The sequence below is a fragment of the Rhipicephalus sanguineus genome, chromosome 6 (assembly GCF_013339695.2).
Source record: "Rhipicephalus sanguineus isolate Rsan-2018 chromosome 6, BIME_Rsan_1.4, whole genome shotgun sequence".
NCBI lineage: Eukaryota > Metazoa > Arthropoda > Arachnida > Ixodida > Ixodidae > Rhipicephalus > Rhipicephalus sanguineus.
In genome coordinates, this window is record NC_051181.1 from 13,824,042 (window position 1) to 13,848,141 (window position 24,100).

General features: G+C 47.5%; 2 protein-coding genes across 5 annotated transcripts in view; one reads left to right on the forward strand and one right to left on the reverse strand.

Moving 5' to 3' along the window:
- The window catches only part of LOC119395606 (glycerate kinase), a 221,694-nt gene that overhangs the window by 96,645 nt on the left and 100,949 nt on the right, over nt 1–24,100 (forward strand). For all 4 annotated transcript variants that reach the window (XM_037662588.2, XM_049416696.1, XM_037662585.2 and 1 more), the window contains exon 6: nt 15,314–15,514. In XM_037662588.2, coding sequence (XP_037518516.1) covers nt 15,314–15,514 — 201 coding nt within the window. The remainder of the gene's footprint in view (nt 1–15,313; nt 15,515–24,100) is intronic.
- LOC125758921 (uncharacterized) overlaps nt 17,354–24,100 on the reverse strand; it is an 80,425-nt gene continuing 73,678 nt past the window's right edge. Inside the window, exon 2 of the mRNA XM_049416697.1 lies at nt 17,354–18,423. Within this exon, the coding sequence (XP_049272654.1) occupies nt 17,373–18,059 (687 nt within the window). The 5' untranslated portion in view covers nt 18,060–18,423 and the 3' untranslated portion in view covers nt 17,354–17,372. The remainder of the gene's footprint in view (nt 18,424–24,100) is intronic.

Consider the following 24,100-nt stretch of genomic DNA (forward strand, 5'->3'; position numbering starts at 1 on the left):
GCAGGAAGCTTTTCAGAGCCGTCTTCATTAGCGCAAAGCAATACGGTAAGACGTGACAGCTCTCTCCTTTGAATGCCAATGTCTGTTCTGGCTGCATATTATAAAATAATCCAGTTTCGTCCGCGTTGAACACGTCGGATGGCTTGTATTCCCGTATCAGTTCCGGCAGCAATGCAGTCCACTTTTCTACAGTGTCGGAGCTGACTGACGCGCTCTCTCCACAGCAGCGGCTGTACACAACTCCACTGCGTTTTTTAAAGTGATCCAACCAGCCATTGGAGGCTTTAAAGTCGTCAATGCCGCGGCGCAATGCAACTGTCTCAGCCTTCTCCTTCAAAATTGCGCCATCCACGGCAATTCCTGAGCTGCGGGCCTGACGCAACCACTCAACGAGGGCCTTCTCCATGGCAGCATATTTGCCATCTTTCGCGGCCTTCCTGTTCAGGCCGAACTTTGCCGCATTTAGTAGGATGCTGTCCTTCTTCGCGAGGATCGTTTTCAACGACGACTCGGGAATGTTCAGGTCACGGGCAATGCTGGCCTTTGTTGCTCCGTTCCGCTTCTCCGCCTCCTCGATTATGCGAAGCTTTTCTCCGAGCGTCAGCGGTTTTCGGTTCCGCGACATTGCGAGACGCAGCACTCGCAACCAAGAATTCGAAAGCTTCCTCGCACACCAATGTCTGAACACAGGAAATTTTGCACGTGGACACAGCAGCTGCGGCGCAGCACAACCAACTGATGAGGCAAACACGTGAAGGAATGGCTGAATGGCAGCACGGCAGTAGGCCTATTCGATTTGCAAGCTTCGACCAATCGTGAGCGGCTAAAATGCTCCAGCCCTCTGGTATGTAGACAGCGGCGAGTTCCGGTTCCCGCGGCTGTCGCAAACGTTGCTCAACAATCGCTGTTCAACACGTCCGGTATAACGACACGAAATCTAGTGAAAGTTATCGCATACTAGAAAGCGAGCTCGAAATTATCTGCCATGTTATCTGCTCACAACGGTCACTACAAAACCACCCAAAAGAAGAGAGAGAAAAAAAAAAGGCGACAACGGAAGTGCGCAGTGCAATGCGACAAAACGAATGCGCTCCGGCTGGCTCTGGCCAACGTTGGCTCTGGCTAGCTATGGCCGACCGCGTGTCGAAAAATTGAAGAGGCCCTGTGGTGGCAGTGCGGATACGAACTCGGTTGCTCGGTTTCCCGACTTTTTTCGCCCGGCCGCAGTGTGTTTGCGTGCCAGCCCGCATCATCGTAGGTCTTTTTTTTCTTGGACAGTCCAGCGAAGCGTCGTACGAGGCGGGGCCGGCGTAAAATTGCATCGTACAATTGAGGTTTTTAATACATTATTTCTATGTGGGTTTTGCCGGGACCAAGCCAATTCGTCGTAAAACGTGGGTCGTCGCAGGACCGGGGGACGTATAATCGAAGTTCCACTGTATCAATTTCTAATGACAATGGCCGTCCATTTGTCACTGCATTTTGGAAAGGGCTTCTAAAGCAATGGGCTATAAAACACTGTCGTGCCATGCCTTACCACCCTGCTGGACATATGGTTGAGTGCCATAATGGTACAGTTAAGGTATGTCTTCGGGCCTGCTGCATAGACTATCCGCCTCGTGCGCGCTGGCATGGTGGCGCCACCGCTCGGCTCCCCTGGTGACTAGTGAAAAGAAAGGCGGTAGCACCCTCTCTCCCAACCTCTCATAGGATCTCATAAAATGCATTTTGGATGAAATTTGCGTTTCCGTCGCGCAAAAACAAACTCGCGCCATCTCTCAACAACACACCACACCGACAACACAACACCTCCTCTTGCGTCCACCATTTTGCCATGCCCTCAGTTAGCCCCCTCTCTCCAGTTTCTTTTTTTCTTTCTTTGCCGTGGGAGTGTGCTCTGTGCAGACGGCAGTGCACCCGACAAGACCGGCTGGGCTCATCGCCTTCATCGTGCTTTCTTCCTTGGACGTCGCAACGTTAAAATCGTAAGGCGATGGTCACCCGTTGGACGATGAGCCCTGATTTCGCTCAACTGCCATCCCATCAATGGCAATGCTTCAGTCGCCTCAGTTGTGCACTTTTGTCCATTGGTCGCTAGACAAGATGGCCTCCCACAAGGCGTCGTTTTTCCTTGGCCATCAGCGATGTGTGTAGTTCTTGGCATCGCAGCAGTTTGATGACATGAGGATGGGAACTGGTGCTACATCATGGGAACCACTGAAATTACCGTAACCTTTACGATAGTATGCTAGAGTATTCTAGCATACTGTGTGTGCACAACTGTGCTACAGTTATTACACTCAGCCTCGTGAGTCAGCTTTCGACTACTGTGCGGTAACAAGTTGTTGTTATCGTTGCGTTAGCTAATATTGAATTGCAATTGAAATACACAAAGGTGAGTGATGCTGCCCCTTTTTATGCTTGCTAGTGCACAAGTATTACTTCTAAAAGCGTTTTTGAGCTTACATTCACTTTATACATTGTGCTATTCCGTGTACCATTGTGTCCTTTCAGGTAATTGCTTCACATTGCCCTAAACATATCTGGGGGAGAGTGCCAGAGATAACTGAACAGCAGAAGCAAATGCCGACACTGTTGAGCCCATTGAGTAAGCAAGCCCCACACTGGAAGTTTCCTGGGGCACACTGTTCAAGCGTACGCTATTTTGCTTACAAGCAGCAAAACCATCTATACTTAGATTATTCGTTATCCAACCTTATATATTGCTATCTATCTAAGCTCCTGTTTACCTCTCTGTCTTTATTACAGGCCATATTTATCTTGTTCTGTCTATTTTCTGTTGATATCTGCCTTTACCTGTATCTTTCTATCTCTGTCTACTTCTCTTTATGTTGTACTTATCAATCTGTTGACTAATGGTTCTGTTGACATACGTTGTGTCGCGCACACAGTGTCATTCCCTGAGGTGACTCGAAGATGCTCGAAGATAGTCATTAGAGCTAGGGAGGTCACATTAGTTTTCATGCTTTTCAAGGCCAGTGTCATTGATGGTGCTGCTGCTGCTGATGATGATTTCTTGCCTCACATGTGTTGTTGATGCTGCTTGAGGGTCACATTCCGCATCTAATGTGGTACTTAAGGCTTTCATCTTCAAAATGAGTATGAAAAGTTGTGACAGAACCCACCAACAATAGCCTTAGTTATCCAAGAGCATTTGCACAGCTTGTATGCCGCGCCCACTTCTTGTTTATTTTGATGTATTCCGGTTTGCCCAGCAAGGACGGTTATCCAAGCTTGACGCTGTCCGCGAAGCAGTGTTCGAGAAGCTTCGCGATTGTAGTAGATCATTTTGTTAAGATTGCGCGCCGCACGCGAATGTTCCAGCTTTGTCGAGAGGTAACGCCGCCACCAGCGATATCGCTGGAAAGTTCGATAGCGCCTGTATAAAAGCCGACGCGCTCGACCACTTGTCAGTTTTTCGACGGTCGACGCTCTGTCCGCGACTATCAGTGCATACCGTGTGTATTGCTGTAAATTAACTTTCAGTTTCCCGGCCACAAGTTGGGCCATATAAATAGTTTCATCTCTGACGTGCTGACTGCTGCCTTCGTCGAGGTCACGATCATGTGACATCTGGTGGAGGTGCTGCTCGTTCATGTTCTGGACGCCCCCGTCAAGCCGTGAACCCAGCCCATGCCGTGAAGAAGACACCGACACCATCAGCGACAGTCGAGCCAGCCGCAGGCTGAAAGGACTACCTCCCTAATACGAACCCCTACCGGACAGCACCAGGATCACAACGAAGAAGACAACAGCCACAATGACAACCGCTGTGGCGCCTACAACGGTCGTCATGCACCAACCGAGGGAGCAGCTGACATTCCGTGGATCACCATGCGAGGATCCAGAAAGCTGGCTGGAGGCATACGACCGGGTCTCCACGTTCAACAACTGGGACTGCGACGAGAAGCTACGCCATGTCTACTTCGCCCTTGAAGATGGCGCAAGGACCTGGTTCGAGAATCGAGAGTCCACGCTAACATCATGGGACCTCTTTCGCACCGGATTTCTGAACACCTTCACGAGCGTCATCCGGAAAGAAAGGGCTGAAACCCTTCTCGAGACCCGTGTACAGCTCCCCAATGAGAACATCGGACTGTACACCGAAGAAATGACTCGCCTATTTCGCCATGCCGACACCGCCATGTCCGAAGAAAAGAAAGTTCGCTTCTTGATGCGGGGAGTGAAGGAAGAACTTTTCGCCGGACTTGTGCGTAACCCGCCGAAGACAGTCTCAGAATTTGTTTCGGAGGCCACCACAATCGAAAAGGCCCTAGAAATCCGCACTAGGCAGTACACCCGCTGCATGCCGACTACGAACTACGGGGAAGCACATGCACTGGGCTGCGACGACCTACGTGAGACGATCAGGGCGGTCGTGTGCGAAGAGCTGCGAAGGATGTTTCCTGCATCGCAACCCCAGGTCTATTCCATAGCCGACGTCGTTCGTGAGGAACTTCAGCATTCGCTAGGAGTTGCCGCACCGTCGCAACCTGAGCCGGAAGCGATGAGCTATGCTGCCGTTGCACGCCATGTTGCAGCCAATCGAACTACCTCACTGGCCGTTCCAGCTCTGCCGCCATTTTCTTCCTAACTTGGAAGTTTTACAAAGCCATGTGCGTCTAAGTACATTAGCCACGCATCTTTCAGTGGACAATATGCTAACGTGACGTGCCTTTCTTCTCCTGTCAACCCCCTGTCATTAGTGAAAGGGGGACGAGTTTCACCGGGTGCTGGATAAGCGTTAGGAAGAACATGGCTACCGAAAACGAGCGGTAGCCAATGAGATTCGTCGGCAACGCTTCAATGGTTGTCGGTACTTAAGAAAGAAAAGGGAAAAATCTAGGGACTTTAGTTCCAGCAAATCAGGATGGACCTACTGGGGCCGTTTCTGACGTCGACTTCCGGCAACAAGTGGATCATCGTAGCAACTGACTACCTCACCCGCTACGCCTTGCCCAAAGGCAGTGCCTCTGAGGTAGCCAAGTTCTTCGTGGAGAACATCGTTTTGCGTCATGGTGCCTCAGAGGTCCTCATCACAGACAGAGGTACTGCCTTTACTGCGGACCTAACTCAGGCGATCTTCAAATACAGCGAGACGAGCCACCGCCGCACCACCGCCTACCACCCGCAGACCAGTGACCTCACCGAACGTCTAAATAAGACTATCGCCGACATGCTGGCCATGTACGTCGATGTTGAGCACAAGACGTGGGACGCCGTCCTTCCGTACGTGACCTTCGCTTACAACACTGCTATCCAAGAAACAACATGGATGACGCCGTACAAGTTGGTGTACGGAAGGAGCCCGGTGACGACGCTCGACGCCATGCTACCCAACGTCACCGACGAAGAAAACCTCGACGCCGCCGCTTACTTACAACGTGCCGAAGAAGCTCGACAGCTCGCCCGCTTGCGCATCAAGACCCAGCAGTACACCGACAGCCGTCGCTACAATCTTCGACGACGCTTCGTGGAATACCAGCCCGGCGACCGTGTTTGGGTCTGGACGCCGATACGTCGACGTGGGCTTAGCGAAAAACTCCTTCGGCGGTACTTCGGGCCATACAAGGTTCTTCGACGTCTCGGCACTCTTGACTACGAGGTCATCCCGGACGGCATTACGAACTCCCAGCGACGCCGCGCACGACCTGAAGTCGTCCATGTCGTGCGCCTTAAGCCGTTTTTTGCGCGTTAGCGAACCTGCGGGACTGTACTTTTTCCTTTGTTATTGTAATTTATTTGTGTATGCACTTGTTTTTCTTTCTCTTCTATGTTCTTTCACAAGCATCGAGACGATGCTTTTTCAGAGGGGGGCAATGCCACTCCCACTTCTTGTTTATTTTGATGTATTCCGGTTAGCTGAGCAAGGACGGTTATCCAAGCTTGACGCAGTCCGCAAAGCAGTGTTCGAGAAGCTTCGCGATTGTAGTAGATCGTTTTGTTAAGATTGCGTGCCGCACGCGAATGTTCCAGCTTTGTCGAGAGATAATGCCGCCACCAGCAATATCGCTGGAAAGTTCGATAGTGCCTGTATAAATGCCGACGCGCTCGACCGCTTGTTAGTTTTTCGACGGTCGACGCTCTGTCCGCCGCTATCTGTGCATACCGTTTGTATTGCTGTAAATTAACTTTCAGTTTCCCAGCCACAAGTTCGGCCAAATAAATAGTTTCATCTCTGACGTGCTGACTGCTGCCTTCGTCGATGTCACGACCACGTGGCAATATTATTAAACTGCCATTACAAACAATTAAAGGAATTGTGAAGGGTATGGTCAGTTATCCTTAATTCTTTATTAGCCAACCACACAGTGGGCCTCTGAAGACCTCCTAACCCTGCGTGCATGAATTGTGCATGCGTGTTGATATTTTTACACAACTGCAGGAGCAATTTTCTTTTCACGACTGTCAACCCTTGACTGCTATGGATGGGTACTCACTTATCATGCTGTGACTCCAGATTCGATTTTCCGAGGGACTAGATTTTCTTAATTAATTTTATATGGTCATGGTAACAGGCCCGAGGCATGATGGCAGTTTGGCGTCCGAGCCATGGGGCGTCGCTACCGTCGAAACGATTGCAGCGAACCTGGTACGGGCGGGGAGTGAAGGCCTTAGTAAGCCTAATTAAAATAAAATAACGCGGCCACGGTAGTACACAGTAGTAAATAAAAACGTGCTTCTGCATTAAACTATAACCAGCCACGAGTATTACAAGGCAAAGTTTTAAAGAAGTTTTGTAAACATGACTGTGCGTGGCTCCGCTAGGTACCGCCGCCATCACGCCTGCGCAGCGCACAAGCAGACGACGCGCAAGCACGAGAGCGCATAGAAACGCAAACTTTACCACCGCAGCGAGGAGCAGCGATGTCGCACCTTTATTGCGGCGTGAAGTGGTGCGATTCCTCGGGGAATGAAGGCGAACACTTCTTCAGAATCCCTGCTGACCACAGGTATTTATAAGTTCACTATTATATATTTCCCAAGATGTTCGCAAAGTTTTGATTTCACTGTCGTTGACCGTTATCATTTGAAACTGCTGAATGAACAGCGAATTTTCTTGCTGCCATTCGTTGCTGCAGCTATCTGTTTGAGAAATGGTTACGATAATAAGTTAAAATTAGTGGGCGGGCTGCAGTTTGTGGCTCGACGCGCGTCACCTCTCAAAAGCGGAGCTGTTCGCTAGTTATGGTTGCTCACGTTAGTATATATGTGCGTGCCTCACTGCCTGACGTTACCTCTACTATCTCATGAAATCTAACCAATTCGGATTACCGTGTCATGCAACCGTGTCTTCAGGGTGTTTTGTTACGTGTTACTTTAACTTATGCGTGCTAGTAACATTAACGGAGTGGGATAGTTGTGCTCGCTGCAGCTGTTTTTTTAAGCGCTTTAATGCGTGCGTATACATCATGTCCGTGTAGTTTATGGGTGGTGCTCGCAGCCGACGAAAGTATCGCTCGCAAAGTTATTGCGGAGGCCCCAGTAGCGAACTCGGGACACTGCCCTCAGATTCGAATGTGTGCTGCGGTGTTGCACAAGTGAAAACCACCGCGTTCCTCATCTGTGTGTCTGTTTACACACCGACCGCCTGCTCGGATTTTTGTCGCCGTAAATTGTCCGCATTCCTTCCCTTCGGCGTACCTTGCCGCGCTGCTCGACGGGGGACCTTGAACCAAGCGTGATACCCACCTGCCCCTTTTCGCTCTCGGGAAGCTCCCGGAAACAGTTTCGCTTATCTCTTCATTACTCCCTCGTGATGCTTCCAACGGGCGAAGGCATGGCCAAGCTCGGTTTTGGATGTTCATGAAACAGGCCGCGCTTATCGCGCGGAGCCACTTTTTTTTTTCCTCTCTAACCTGGACCCATCCCCACCGCCACCCTTTCACTTTTCTGTATTTTTTTTTCAATGCGCTGTTTGCGCTTAGCGTTTACACACCATAATTCCTTATAAGCTTTCAATATCGTTTCGACTCGCAAAAGCAGTGGAAAAACAAGAACTCGATCGAGTTGTGTTTCATATATCAAGTTTTAATTCAGAGAATATTGTCGGGATATATGTAATTATCTGTAATTATAATTTAGTGGAGATTAAAAGCAAGCACATTTATTAAGCTTAGTGCCATGCCTTTAAAAGCTTGCAAGTGTATTTACTCTACCAGCTGTTTTTTCACCGTAGGGTGACTAAGTTCGAGTACTTTAACTGCAGACAACCAGTTTACTGCAAGCGAGTTGCCGTCCCTGCTGCTGAGACTGCCCCCCTAGTGTGGAAGGTAGGTGTACCGAACAAGGATCTGTTTCACCTTTCTGCTTGGAATGAAAGGGTACAGAATATTTGGTTGGTGGTGCCACTGTAATACTGCACGAATAGCTTGCAAAAAATAAAAACAAAGAGCGGTACTATTTTGTATTCTACACCTGCACACTCGAGCAGATTGTTCTCTGAAATTAGAACAGTAGGTAGAAATGCCACAGCTGTTTTTCAATTACCAGTACTATGAGAACAATTGCTGTACGTAAACCTTAAATGCAGGAAATGTACTCTAGGGGAAAAAATGTTGTTAGCTTGCACTCATAGAGAAGCATTTTGCATGCTTTCCAGTAAAAATGTCTGAGTGCACTGTTTACATGGTATGGATGAACTGATAGCATGCTGCACAAACGCAAAATGAAGAAACAGGGAGATAGAGCAGCGAAAATGGCTTTTGGCATCTCACAGTATAAATAGTTTGTACTCTGTCCTGTTTCCGTCCTTACTCCTCTAGTGTTTGTGGAACTCGGTATGAGTTCACAACAAACCAACCTCCCTGCAAGAAAACTTTGTTGCGTGGTATATATATCTTTTCTTTTTCTACATCAATGCATAGACTCAGTGCTTTCTTTGTTGAGCTCATTCCATAGAGATGAAAACACTGAGTAGTTTTCCTCAGGCACATGTGAAAATTGCTCCATAAGTCTGTTGCTCAGTATTCACACGTGCAATGCAAAGTGAGGGTATTAAAATACCTGCTTGCCAGCCTTTTATAGCATATTTATTTCTTTTTCAACAGCCGCTTCGCCAAGCACAACCACAAGAAGGCCCACACCACCGTCACAGGTTTCACCAAGTGATGGTAAGTGCAAAAAGTGAGAGAGAGAATTATTGCAAAGTACACATCCTGCTTCTGCATAAGGAAGTATGGACCAGTAGTCTTGATGTTTTCCTAGTAGATATGGACACCTAAGCCTGTGTAATATTGTCACAACCTATAATGTTGACAAAACCATACATATAGTTCAGGGCCTGCAACCCGTGATTTAGTTCACGCAATTATTTATATTTCAAATATAAGGTGGGTGCAGTTGGACCTACATAGTTCACACTGAAAATTGTGCTGTCCGATTTGTTGTGATGAGTGTAGCTCTGCGAGATAGGCCAGCGGAATATGATGCACAATCAAGGTGTGCATTCATGTAAATGTGGCTTATGCAGCCCAGATAGCTATTTATGAGATGAATAATTCAAAATCCTCCACTTTGTAAATGTCATTGCCTCTGTTCAGCATTTCATGAAATGTTCATTTTTGCAATGCTTTGTGATATTTCCTTAATAATGGATGATTCTTTGAAGATAAAATGCTTGGAATGTATAAATCAATTATGATTCCTGTCTCAGTCGCAGAATACACATTGCTTCCAATGAAAAATGGCATGGCAGCACATAGTGGTCCGTATATTAGTAGCCCTGTGATTGCGCCCTGATAGCTTAATCGTGATTTTTTTTTCTCTACAAGACTGATGAAAGCCTATACCTTCGCATTCTTCCATGTCTTTTTTTTTTTCAGCTGAGCCTATTCCGAGCGGCCTCCAATTTTCCAAGGAGGGCAGCAGCGCGGAGCAGATGCAAGAAACGCCAAAAAAGTGGGCGAAGAAAACGCAGCTCTGTGCACACCCTTCGCACCAAAAAGAAGCTGCTAACACTTCACTCACGAAGTGAAAGGTACCGCAAGGCAGTCGGTCAGATGAAAAAAAGGGACGAGGCGAGGCGAGTAACGCAGCAGGAGGTTTTAAACAAGTTTGAACCGGATTTGTCAAAGGACCTTTTTTGAACTGCTTAAAGCACGAATCAGGCTTGGTACATTCCCCCCCCCCCCCCCAAAAAAAAAAAACATTGGTCCAAATGGATGAAACAATTCACTCTCAATTCACGCTTCCTCAGAGAAATGCTTCACTTGCCACATGTGCGGACACTCAGGTGCTGGCTGGCAGACATCCCAATGACACCTGGTATCATTCCAGGTGCCATGGATGCAATAGAATCAATCATTAAAGCTTGGCCTCTGCAAGACAAAGCATGCTGTCTTTTATTCGATTAAATAGCCTTGAAAAGACATTTGATGTACGATCAATCAAAAGATATAGTGATTGGCTACACATATGATGGAAACACAAGGACTTCTCGTGTGGCAAATGCAGCCATTCTAATGCCTGTGTCTGGCATATCGAGAATTTGGATGCAGCCAGTAGCCTTTGCAGTGTCCCACAATGCAACGTCAGCTCTTGCAATGCACAAGCTGCTATTAGATGTAATTATGCAGCTTGAAAAAAAAAGGTCTTTTGGTAAAAGTGGTCATCTATGATCAAGGGTCAAACAATGTCAGCCTGTCAAGAATGCTGATCCATTCTCTTCATGAACCATGTTTTACTGTCAACAACTGCAAACTATACTTCATGTTTGACATCCCACACCTGATAAAATGCACGCGGAATAATTTGAGAAAACACAAGCTCACGATTGGCTCCGAGGTTGTTGACTGGGCGTACATTGAAACCTTTTACAAAAATACTCGCAAATCACGCCTCTAACACACCAACTGAACATCTAAAAAAGAAAGATTGCTAAGGAAGCTCAAAGAGCAACATATCTACAAGATGCCCTTTGCTGACACACGGCCGCTGGATAAAAAGTGCGCTTTTTCATCCAACGGCCGTGGCTGACGTAAGAGTGAAGTATGCCACACAAGTATTCAGTGAATCTGTCTCTGTGGCACTCCCCACTCTCATTGCCATTCAAGAGCTTCCTCTTGATGCTAAATTTACAGCTCTGTTCACAGAAAGAATGGATAAGATTTTTGACAGCCAGAACAGTTCGACCCCAAAAAATCAGGATGATAAGTTGCGGTATGCAATGATTGATGGGTCGGAACACCGTGCTTCCCTTGAGTCATGCATCAGTTGGATTGCCCAATGGCACTTTGGTGGTCCTCGGGACAAGCAGCCGCGCACTGTTAAAGGTTGGCAGATTAGAATCAAAGCCTTGTTGTTGCTGTGGACTGGTTTAAAAGAGGACTTTGATTTCACTCATCTTTTCACACGTTGATTGCAGCAAGATCCCCTAGAAAACTTTTTTGGAATCATTTGTCAAAAACATGGCTGCAATGAGACACCAAATGTGTACCAATTCGTGGCGGCTCTAAAACATATTTGGATTGGCAAGCTCTTCAAGCTTTCTCAAGGAAACTGTGAGGTGACAACAATTGCTTTCCTCAACAACTTGGAGAGTGCATCTGCATTGTTGTCAACTATAGCAGCACACCAACCACAAGCCACAGCACGCAGCAGGCCTCTGATTCATCTGATCTGCAGGCATCTTCACAAGATGCGACCGACATGGTGTATGAAAATGTTGTGTACCATGTCGCTGGTACTCTTGTGAACAGCTTTCTTGAACTGAGGACTACTGAGTGCATATGTGAGAGAACACTCCTTGAAGTGGATGGAGGCTCTCTCCATGGACGACACCAATTCTTTGCACTACTCAAGGAAAGTGGTGTACCCGAGAAACTCCTCGGTTCCATTGCAGTAACCTCTGAATCATGTCTGAATTACATAAAGGAATTAGATTCGGCCTTCAGACATGAAATCAACTATTGTGCACATTTTTCCAATGTGTGCAAAAATCTAGTGGAAAGGATGCCAATCCAGCAAGCTATTTTCTGTTCAGTTGGCTGCACTGAGAAATTTCTTAATATTCTGCCGCACAAGGCTACATTGGCACATTACATTTGTAAACAAAAACACACGAGAAACAAAGTCAAGGCACAGTGCTTCTGCCAGCAATAACGTAAAGTAGCAGGCTAAATTTATCCTGTGCCTTTCTAGAACATCATTATGTAAATTGGATTTCTAGTGCAGCCTTCTGCACCCATTTACTATCCATTTTTTAGATGTGTTGCACTATTTCTTTTTTTATGTGTATATGTACGTATTTTTATGTATATATGTATATTTTATGTAGGTATATATTTATATATGTGTATTTATAATTCTGCTGTGGTTGTATGTAATGCATTGACTACTTTTGCTCCTGCTGCGTTACTTTTGTATTATACAAGTTTAACCGACTAACTTTTTTTTTGAAGCCTTGTGTGCCCCTATCAGCATGAGTTTTACAACCAGAGGTTCTGGATTGCTTTAGTATTGGGAAATGCCAACACTTCCCAAAATCCACTGGAAAACCCTGCTCGTTCTGCTTTCTTTCTGTTTGCTTGACATGGTTTGGAAGGCAATCAAACATCCAGCCTCCCAAAAAATGCCAAAATTTATATAATACTGACGACTCGTTTTACACTGAAGCAGTCTTTACAAACAGTAACAGTGTGATTAATTCACAATGAACGTTGCAAAAATAGGTTGATTAATAAAAAATGTGGAGGTTTTATATCCAAAAACCATGATACGAATATGAGGCATGCAGTAGTGGAGCACTTCAGATATTTTGAGCACCTGGCGTTTTTTTAACGTGCACCTAAATCTAGGCAGATGGGCCTCAAGCATATTGCATCCATTGATATGCAGCCGGGATTCAATCCCACTACGTTCGGGCCAGCAGTTGAGCACCGTAACCACTAGACCACTGCGACGGGCCACGAAGGTTGAAGCATGCATGAATTCAGGTGCTCACCAAGTCCAAAAGATTTTCAGCACCCAGGGGCTCTGTCACTTTTCAATTACAAACCTCTGGTCATGACTGTTGTGCCACTGCAAAGAACTGATGGTGTCAGCTATTCACAGGCATAAAAGATACATTGATGAAGTGCTCAGCTCTGTGAGGATTCCAGAGGGGTTTGTGCAGAAGCTGCGACTCGGTTGACATGCATGTTAGTTTGAAATAGAAGCATGCATCCATACTCACTGAAACTATTCACAACGTACTGTTTGTGTAGAGCAACTGTGTTTCTTGTTTAACTAAACTCTGCAAACTCCGACATTCCACTTCCTGAACCAATGAATGACAAGTGATGCAGTTCTAGTTAGTGACACATTATGATGAAACTGTGCAGCGTTCCCCATCTGCAATTTAAGTACTGCTCAGAAAATCTTCTGACATTGTGATGGATCCAACATGATACCTGGTAGAAAAATAATAGGGAACCATAATTTAAACTTTTTTAGCGCGCACAAAAGACAAGGACAAGCAAGAGACACACGAGCGCTAACTCTCAACTGTTTATTTTTTCAAAGGAACGAGTTATCTGTCTTACTGTAATAGGGAAGCTGCGTTCAACTTTGCACTTTACTCTACTTATTTCTTTGATAAGATGCTTATCTTCGTGTATATTTCATGTTACCTTGAGTATTTCGCACAACTTCGAACTTGACTAATGACCTGTGATCATTCCTGTTATGCACCAGTCACAACCACAATGTTTCCACAAATTTCAAAGGTCACCTCTGCAACTGAGTCTAGACCACTGTTTGTTGCGTTCTTCTCCCTTTATTACTTGAAAATTAAAGCATGCTGTGTCCTGTTCACATCACGTGAGCTTGCCTACAACACATTTACCTGGAGGAAAACATGATCAGGGATAGCTGAGCCAAATGGTAGATTTGTCTCACTGCTTTTACAAAATAATATGCTGTAGCACTGCAGCATATTATGACATTGATCTACTTATGCTCCATGGGTTCGTCTACATGAGCCAAAGGCTATGACTGTTAGGTGCACTTTCTGTGTACATATATGCAAAAGTATGTGTGTGTGTGTATGTGCAAAAGGGAGTGACACAACGCAGGGCAATAAAAAAAAAGTATAGGAAAGGGTGTTTTTCCTATACCCCTTGTTTTCTTCGGCTTGCGTTGCGTCATTATCTTTTGCACAGTATGCACCAACCATTTGAACAACTTGTTTTGTTATGATATATTTCAATGCGCGGGATTGTTTCGCTTCATGCTGCTAGTCATAATCTGTACAACTCGTATGTGTACACTTATTTACGCTGATGCAGCACTTTATATGCTTACCCTGCTTATGTGATTGTATTATGCTGTATTATGCGTTTTCGTATCCTATTTATATTGTACGCGTGCTCGATGTACGCATTCCTGTATTCAAGTTTTACCACAGCAGTATTTCGAATCTTTTTCGTTTTCTTTTGTTATTGTTACCGATATTATAGCCCAAATATTGCCTAAACGTGCAGCAATTTACGTTTCCTTCAATAAAATGTCATGTGAAGAAAGTTATATGCGCTTTTTGCTTCTCGAGCGAGCGCCGAAAGCGGCTGCTATGCAGCTGCGACGGCGCCGCTCGCCACCATTCGCCATGCTACCACAGAGGCTACAACGAAGCAGAAAAACAACTACACACATTACGCACGTACATCGGCAATAAAGAGAGAAGACAGTGCAGTAGCAATTAGTGCGCAAACGCTCGAACCGACGTCGCGGCCGCGGGGCCGGCGGCACCACGAGCGAGGAAGCGACCGCAAACGGGCGCGGCCATATTGGATTTTTTCCTTTCGGATTGGCTCGCCTCCAGCAGAAATCCAAAATCCAGTCAATTACCGCCCATCCCAGGAACCGCCACCGTCGCCGGAAGCGGAAAAGCGGGACATTGGCCCTATGGGTATGTCACTCCACTGATGGTAATGCAGTGAGACAGACAGATCAAAGTGGTTTGAGCACTGTCGTGCCATTGAGGCCATACAGGCCAAAGTGGGTAGCCAAGGAAATGCTCTCATATTTAAAATACACACAGGCACATTCTTTTCGCAGATATTTTTAAGGCCAGCCACAGATAAACTGAAGACTCACTAGCATCCACGAAGGCACAGAAAAAGAACTATTGCAAGCAGCGATGCATATTGCATCTAACAAGAGTATGCGATCACAATTATATACCTTCTTTTTTTCACTTTATGTACTCAAAGCCCTCCAAATTTGAGGCTGTTGCGTTTACATTTTGTCAAACTTGCATGAGCCGAGAATGTACTGCAGGTGACACCTCTGATGGCCGTGCTGCATCTTCCAGGTGGATGACCCGCTGGCAAGCATTGCCAGCGGCCCAACGGTGCCCAACAAGGACGATCCAGGCCTACCACTGCGACTGCTCGACAAGTATCACATACGGGACAAAGTGCCACCAGTCGTGGTGGAAGTGCTGGAGCACGTTGTGTCTCACCTAGGTCCACCTACCACACAGTCCCTGAATGTGCTCATAGGCAACAACAAGGTTAGCAGTTAGGCTTGAGAAAAACAACTTCGAGGATGCTGGAGTTCTGGCTTCAAGAGTGAAATGTGATAGCCTAATGGAGCCCTGCTTACGTTGCTGTCTTATTCATCTGGCATGCTTCACTTCTTGGTGGGCACCTCAACATTGCCAGGCTGGCCACTTTATAACCTCTCCTACAACGCCTACTGCAAGTGCAGTTGCAAAGTGCCCCCTACGCCATAATTCATCATTTGCGCATTAGTAAAGTATGCACTGCACGTCTATATAGCAGTAGTGGGCAACGGCTCAAGTTTCTCTGCCGATGCCAGTGCTTGCCATTCCCCTACTGGAGAAAGCCAAGTTAATCCAAGGGGTCCGCACCCCTCGCTTTCCGATCTGCTGTAGCGTGCACGTGTTGCCTGCAGTGGCTTCTTTTTCTTGTGTGTGCTTGCATTCACGTGAACTTCCCTCAAGGCTGTGTTTGCGAAGCTCACGCTGCACATGAAATGTATTTGTAAATTGGAAAAACGGTGCAAAACAAGCAAAGGAACACACAGGACGAGCGCCTCTGGTTCGTGATGGTGCGTCTGCAGAAGACTGGTAATTACAGTTGTGTTGTTAAAGGGACACTAAAGGCAAATATTAAGTCGACGTTGATTGTTGAAATAGCGGTCCAGAAACCTCGTAGTACTACTTTTATGCCAAGGGAGTGCTTATTTTGAAACAAAATCACGTTTTAGTTGTCCGCAACGCGTTAGCGCACTTCAAATCACCCGCCTGAAATCAATCTTTCACACGTCACTGCTGCTGTGCCCAACGGTGCCCGCCTTTACTGCGCGGCGGCGTGCACTGGCGGCGTGCACCATTCGGACATCCGGCAACATCACATGCATGCGGCATTTTGTCGAACTTTCTGTCAGAGCGACTTTCACGAGTGCGCAAAACACACGTGGCAGTACGCGATACCGAATCTACCACTGAGACGCGACCGCATGAGCGAAGCAGGGCGCTGGGCGAAGCGCAGTTCGGCGAAAACGGAACTTTTGAACCACACGCGCCATTCCCCATGGCAACGCCAAAGAGGTTCTTTTTTTCCATGAATCAAACAGAAACGAACAAACAGCATTTTATTACGTCTCTTGATGCACGGAAGGTTCTTTATTTTATTGCTGCTAGATTGAGTACCAGTGATTAATTGTAGGGAGACGTTATCGGGATAATTTTGAAAATGTGCCGCTCATGGCGCTCATCGTGTGATACATTTAGCTTAATTTCTCGGTAAGTAGGGCACTGCTGTTGATAATTTTGCCGTTTTAGACACTGTCATACAATGAGCTTTCACTCTGACATAAATTATTATTTGCCTTTAATGTCCCTTTAACTGTCATAGGAGCACTGTTAACATGAAGGGGTTGATTCCATCTGTAAAATTCTCCCGATTCCCAAATAGATGGCAAAAAAAAAAGCAGGTGGCAGGCATAGATTAATGAAGTGCGCTGAACAATGTCAACAACTTATCTTCCATGTGCTTAAAGTGCATGGTCGAAGTTCATGCTTGTGGGGAAAATGAGTGTGTGCACGAAGCATACAACATAACCAGAGTTCATTCCTTCACTCATTCCTGTTGGAACGCACTGCGAGGCCGAGCTGGGCGAGCAGGCCGCGCAAGCGAAGTAAGCCGCTCGCGTTCCAAACAACTGAACTTTTATTTCCTTTGAAGTGCACGAAGAAAAGTCACGTGGTTCCTCACGCTTGCGCTGTTGGCCTTCGCGCACACACAGAAGCACACATTCGCGCACACATTCACACACACTCAGAAGCGCCGTTTCACGGCGCTACAATACTCCCCCCTAGAATTGGGTCAACACCACGTTGTGGTTCATAAGTTCATTCGCACCGGAGGTCTTGTGCGTCGTCCACTCCGCGTGAACCTTTCGACGAATGGTTGGACTGGTTCAGTCTGGTCTGCTGGTAGCCTTTCTGGCTGTGGAACTCGAGGTGGTGCACGCACTTCACTGTTGTTATCCACGTGCGCTGGTTTTACGCAGTCAAGCGAGACCACGTCATGACGGCCACCTCTGTCGATCGTGATGTGCTTTTCTCCTCGTTTCACCACCTTGAAGGGCCCATCATAAGGGGGCTGGAGTGGACGCTGCAGAGCGTCGTGCTTCACGAATACGTGAGAACAGGAGGAGAGATCACTGGGGACGTGGACAGGCCTTGGTGCTGGCAGACGCGGAGGGACATGGCGCAGCTTGCTCATAATGTCCTGCAGTCGCAGGGCGTACTCGCTGTTGGCCTGGGCATTTGCGTTTTTACTGTCGGCGACAAACTCCCCCGGCAGGCGAAGTGTTGTGCCGTATACGAGTTCAGCCGAGCAGCAGCCAATGTCCGCTTTCAGAGCCGACCTAATTCCCAATAAAACCAGAGGTAGAGCCTCGACCCAACTGTGACTTGAAGTTGACGTCAGGCTAGCCTTCAGTTGGCGATGGAACCTTTCCACCATACCGTTGCTGATGGGATGGTAGGCCGTTCTTCTGATGCGCCGGATTTCTAGGACCCGCATGATGTTCCCGAATAGGGCAGACTCGAATTGCGTTTCGCGATCCGTTGTCACAGTCGATGGGACTCCGAATCTCGCTACCCAGTGGCAGATAAAAGCGTGTGCAACCGTATCGGCAGTGATATCTGGGATGGGGATGGCCTCCGGCCATCGCGTGAAGCGGTCGACGCAAGTTAGCAAGTAGTTTTGCCCTTGACAATAAGGCAGTGGTCCGACAATGTTCAAATGCACATGGGAAAATCGAGTGTCCGGCTCGGGGAAAGATCCTAAAGGGGTCACAGTATGGCGCTGCACTTTGGAGCGCTGACAGGATAGGCACTCCCGAGTCCAACGTCGGACATCCCGGTTTATTCCGGGCCACACGAACCTAGCTGTGCAGAGTCGCTGAGTGGCTCGGGTTCCCGGATGCGAGAGGCCGTGTAGCGTTTCATAAATGTTGTGGCGAAAATCCGGGGGCACGAACGGTCAGGCCCTACCGGTAGACATGTCACAACATACAGCTCCTGTCGGCCCATCTACCCATTGCAGCTTCAAGGCACTGGTTGTAGACTTCAGTAGGTGCTGCAACTCTGGTTCGCTGCGTTGGGCCGTCGTTAGTGTGGTGAAGTCAACGCCGCTTGGTAGAGTGACTGCGTTCACTGGGCTGCGCGAAAGAGCATCTGCCGCTGCGTTGTCTTTCCCGCTGACATGGCGTATATCTGTCGTGAATTCTGCGATGTAAGACATTGGGCGGAGCTCTCGTGCCACGTGTGCACCCGTATCTGAGTTGATCGTGCGCAATGCGTAAGTCAGCGGCTTGTGATCCGTGATGAGCACGAAAAATTCTCGACCTTCTACATAGTGGCGGAAATGTCGTATAGCCGCGTATATGGCCAGGAGCTCTCTACCAAAGGTGCTGTATCGGCGTTCGGCTGGGCTCAATTTTCTGGAGAAGAAGGAAATTGGTTGCCACCTTCTGTTTGACTTCTGCTGTAGTACCGCTCCGATAGCTGCGTCTGAGGCGTCCACCATTATGCATTGCGGTACCCCGGGTTGCGGGTATGCGAGCAGGGCGGTATTCGCGAGAGACTCCTTAATATGCCGAAACGCATGTACCGCTTGGTCGTTCCACTGAATGTCGCTTGCCTTAGTTGCTGGAGTTGCTAGCAGGCTGTGCAGCGGGTGAAGGATGTGGGCGCACTTCGGAACGAACCTACGATAGAAGTTTACGAGTCCTAGGAACTCTCGGAGCTGGCGGATGGTTTTTGGCTGTGGGAACTGCCGTACTGCTTCGACCTTGTCCGGATGTGGTTGCACTCCCGCGCTTGAAATGCTGTGGCCCAAAAATGGTAGCGCTGCTACCCCGAACACGCATTTGGCCGTATAGGGAACCCAAGCTCAAGTTTGCGGCGCGACGACAGCGCCGCGCCAGCCGCGCTGCGGCTCTGTCGGAAAGCTCTGAACCTTCGCGCGGCCGACTCAGCGCCTTTCACGGTAGCGATAGCGCACGTGCGCACGCGTTCTTCTCTCGGTGCGGGTAAATGGGAGGCCGTCATCTGGGTACGTTGAACCGAAAGGCTTGCTGTGCGAAGCTGCGCATTTCCGCGATGGCAGAAGTGACCCCGCGGAAGCGCAAGCGTGGTCCGAAGTATTGCGGTTTAGTGGCCAGCCACAACAGTGCAGACAAGGCACACAATTCACGTGTTAAACTGTATCGGTTCCCGGGCGTGTCGCACGAGAAATAAAGGCGGCAAGCGTGGATAGCTGACAGCGCTGTCTCGCCTTCTATTTTGGCTGTCTGAGTTCATCGCTTTCGTTCGTTCCGACTACCTGAATCGGTAAGTAACGGGGCGCATGCACGCAGCGACTACATCAGGGTGTCTACCGACCGGGAAAACCGGGAAAACCGGGAATTCTCAGGGATTTTGGGTAGTCTGGAAATTCTCAGGGAAAACTCAGGGAAATTGTGCTCCCATCAGGGAAAATCCACAGTAACTTTATGGAAAGGCAACGAAAGTCGCGGTAGCGCTGGCTCGATATTTTGTGAACGCATTTTTCAAATCAAAAGGCCGCTGCGGCTGCGGGGAAGTGGCGCACCTCGATGCTCTCATCGCCTTCCGAGTGGTGAAGTGGGAGAGAATCCGGCTAATGAGCGGCATGCGGGAACCATGAACCACGACACATCGTATCGCGCAATGTTGTCAGGGTGTTCTGTGACTACGCGGTGTAGTTCTGTATTATTCTCGCGCGTGCTGTGCGTCAGCGCCCGATAAGGTGTTCTTGTTGTCGCCGCGTGTCAAGTAACAAGCATGATTAGTTGTAGAAGCGGTAGCAGTAGATGTAACGAGCTTGAGTTATCTTGCAAGCGATCGCGATCGTTCAGGAAGCGGATGTCTTCGACAAGGCTGGCATCTGGCAAGCCATCCCGATCGGCGAGAAAAAAGACGACGCTTGTTGGGTGTTATCGGAGAGCTCACTCGCTCTAATCCCGAGCTTCAAAGATGCTATTTAGGACTCCGTGAAGAATAGAATAAATTTCCAGGCGAGAGCTAGCGTAACTAACGGGTTCATTCACGCAAGTGAAAGCTTTTTTCTTTCTTTTTTTGCCGATGAGGGCACTGCTGAAACAAGTTTTAGGCAGTCGACCGATATTTTTGGGGGCTGCAGCTCGCAATTACCAGCCACACCACGTGGATGTTTGCTACAGAGCCGAATTACAAAACTTTTCAGAGCCAACGCATAGCGGCGACCGAAATTCGCGACACCAGCACGGGTCCCGTTTGCTCGATTCGGCGCGCGATGTCTCTAGAAAACAGTAATGTTTCCACCATAATCGGATGTGCCGTAATTCAGGCTGTTGCCGTGCTTTCATGCGATCTTAGCCCGCAGCTATATTGCTTTTTTTTTTTTGCGATAGCAATTATATAGACACTGCGACGCGAATTTTTTGCCGCCGCCATGATCTTCCTTATCAAGTCCAAATCGCGATTACATCACCCCGCGCGTCGTATGCTCCATGCGCGAGTGAAAGCGCGCGAGCGCTGCCGACGAACGGGGCTTAAGCAGACATGAAACGAGCCGACCGTCTCCTTCGCGCGATGGGCACACGGAGATAAGAGCCGGCGGGTTGTGGAAATGTGTGTGTGGGGGGGGGGGGGGCTGCGTGAGTCTGACAGAAAGTGCGTACTTTAACAATACCTTGGTTTGGGCGAGTTGGTCCATCATTAGTGAAAACTTGAAAGCGCGAACGACGAAGACGAAACACAAACAACAGGACTTGCGCTTAACTTGCAACTGGCGTTTATTGGAAACGAACATCGTGATATACCCCGCATCAAGCTCATGCATATGCACTCGTCATCCCACAAAAGATAGCGTGGGTTTATTTTGAAAACATGATATTTGAAAACAAATCTACGGTGTATCAATGACTTCGAAAGAAAAGCCACTTCATTTTCTTTTAACAGCAAAGAGGGGCTGCTGACACACTTGTCACCTGCTTTCTTTATCAAGTAAGCCTCGACGATTTCGCGTTCTGTTTTTGAACTGCTTTTTTTCAGAAAAGTGGTGTTGCAAAATAAAGGGGTACAAGCACATTGTTTGCAATGTTCTGCCATGTGGCTACCGAATCCCTTTCTGACATCGTTATTGTGCTGTCTCGCCCTGTCATTTAAGCATTGGCTAGTCTGTCCAATATAGACACGTCCACAACTCAAAGGAATATGGTACCCTACGTTTGCAGTACACACAGTGTAGACAGTCTTATGATTGGTGTGACATTGCACGTGTTTCTTGGTCCTTTGAAGGTTGCAGACAGCAGATATAGTCTGCAAGGCGCTGAAAAAACTAGATTGATATTATGTCGGTTAGCTATCTTCTTCATGTTATGAGACACTTTGTGAAGGTATGGGATTGCATGCACAGGCCTTTTGTCAAGATTTCTTGTGGCGCGTTCCTTTGGCTGTTTTGATTTCTTGAGCAATGTCTCGCATACAGATGATACAACATGCACTGGAAAACCTGCCTTCCTTAATCTGCTAACTTCCTTGGACACGCTTGCTTCTATCTGGTGAACGCATGACTTGCGCAAGGCATTAGTAATACAAGTAGAGGCTATGCCTCTTTTTATTAGCTTGGAGTGGGCACTGTCGAAGGGTAAAACACTTTTCTTTGACCTAGGGTTATAACTCCAACAGGCATGATTATATGATGAAAAAATAATCTGAAGGTCTAGAAACTGGATGGAATTTCCACAGGGCAATTCTACCGTAAACCTCAGCCCTTCAGAAAGGTTGATGAACAATGAGAGACATTCTGCTACTGCATCGTCAAGGCAAAGGGCAAGTGATCGTTTTAGGACTAATAAATAGTCATCGACGTACCTAAAAATACGAATGATTGGCATTTCGGTTAGTTTCGCATTTATACGTTTGTCAAGGGATGCCAAAAAAATGTCACATAATATGGGCGCTATTGATGAGCCAATACAGATACCTGTGCTTTGAATAAAGTAAGAACCACTATGAATGATGGCTGTCGAATGTAGGTAGAATTCCAGCAAAGTTAAAAAATTGTCACAGTTCATGCACACGGAATTCTGGAAAGCAAGTTCACCAATTTCATTGATTTTTTCACGCACTGCCCGCAAGATACCTTCACGCGTCACAGAATAGTACAAGTCCTCAACGTCTAGGGAGAAACCGATTGCGGCTGTTCCTAGACCACCTTGTAGCTCCAGGACGTACTTGTACCAGCGCGCGTGGTCACGTGCGTCGCGGTATCTTTAGTGGGGATCAGCAGACGGCTCATACCTTTGTACGTGTTGTGCTCTAATTGCAAAACTTCCGTTGAAACCATAGCAGTGGCGGATCCAAGGGGGGGGGGGGTAGCGGCGATCGCCCCCCCCCCCCCCCTTAAGCCAGCCCCGCCCCCTCCCTTCAGTGCCTGTCGTCCACCTCCTTTGTCAGGCTGCCTGTTGAGTTTGCCCCCTTTTTCAGTTTGCTTTGGCAGCCACTGCCCAAAAGGGGTAAAGAGAATCTTGTCCCTGCTCTCTACCTCTCTCATCGCTCTACCTTTTCCTGCTTCCCTATGCACATTTACAATGAAGGCTTCTTAGGCACCGCCATTATCCCTTCTGGGCTGTTGTAAATATGCGTGACCCACCAAAATGCACTGCTGAGCGGGGGCTTCAGCCTTTGTACCTCCCCCCCCCCCCCCCATTAGGTACTTGAATCCGCCCCTGAGCCATAGATAGGGCACTTCTCTTAGTGCAGCGGCTGCGTTTCCTGAAGGAGCGAGCTGCTAACCTATATTCATATAAAATTCCCCTTTGTTGCTATCGGATCTACTATTTTGCTCTCGCGGTGAAACTGTGACTCTTTTTTTCTAACGTGGGATGGTTTTCGATGTCTTAATTGCATTCCTGGAGAGCAAATGGTTCGGCTGGGCAACATGGTAGTAAAGGCGTTGCATTGCTCTGGACAATGCGCGAGGATTTGACAACAGCCCGCAGCAGTAGAACAAGCGCAATTCCACAGTGCATTAAACCCGCATTTGTTTCGTATTTACATGTGACACTCTGGCAAGGCATTTAACTGTGATTGCTGCACCTCAGGCTCAACAAAATCAACTTTTTTTCACGCAAAAAATAAAAAAAAGTTTTTTTTCATGTTGCATATTAGTCGAGCATTCTTGTGGCATTTCGTGGCAGATTAATCCTTCAGTAACTATGCCTTGCATGAAAGGTCGAATTTCAGTTTAACGAAGTTTCAATATAACGAAGACAGTTGCCGCTTTTACCAACTTCGCTATATTGAGGTTTAGCTGCTCTATGTACTATTCAAATGGGATTAAGTCGTTTTTGTTTTATAACGTGCGTATTAGAGAGTGACATCACCGAGCGATATGGTCTGTACCCATCTTGACATAAAACAAAGTTCTGTTTCACTCAGGGAATTTTAGCAAAAACACTCAGGGAAAACCTGGAAAACTCAGGGAATTTAGAAAAGTCAGCTCGGTAGACACCCTGGTAATGATTACTCGCTGTCTTCTCGCATTGTTAAAGT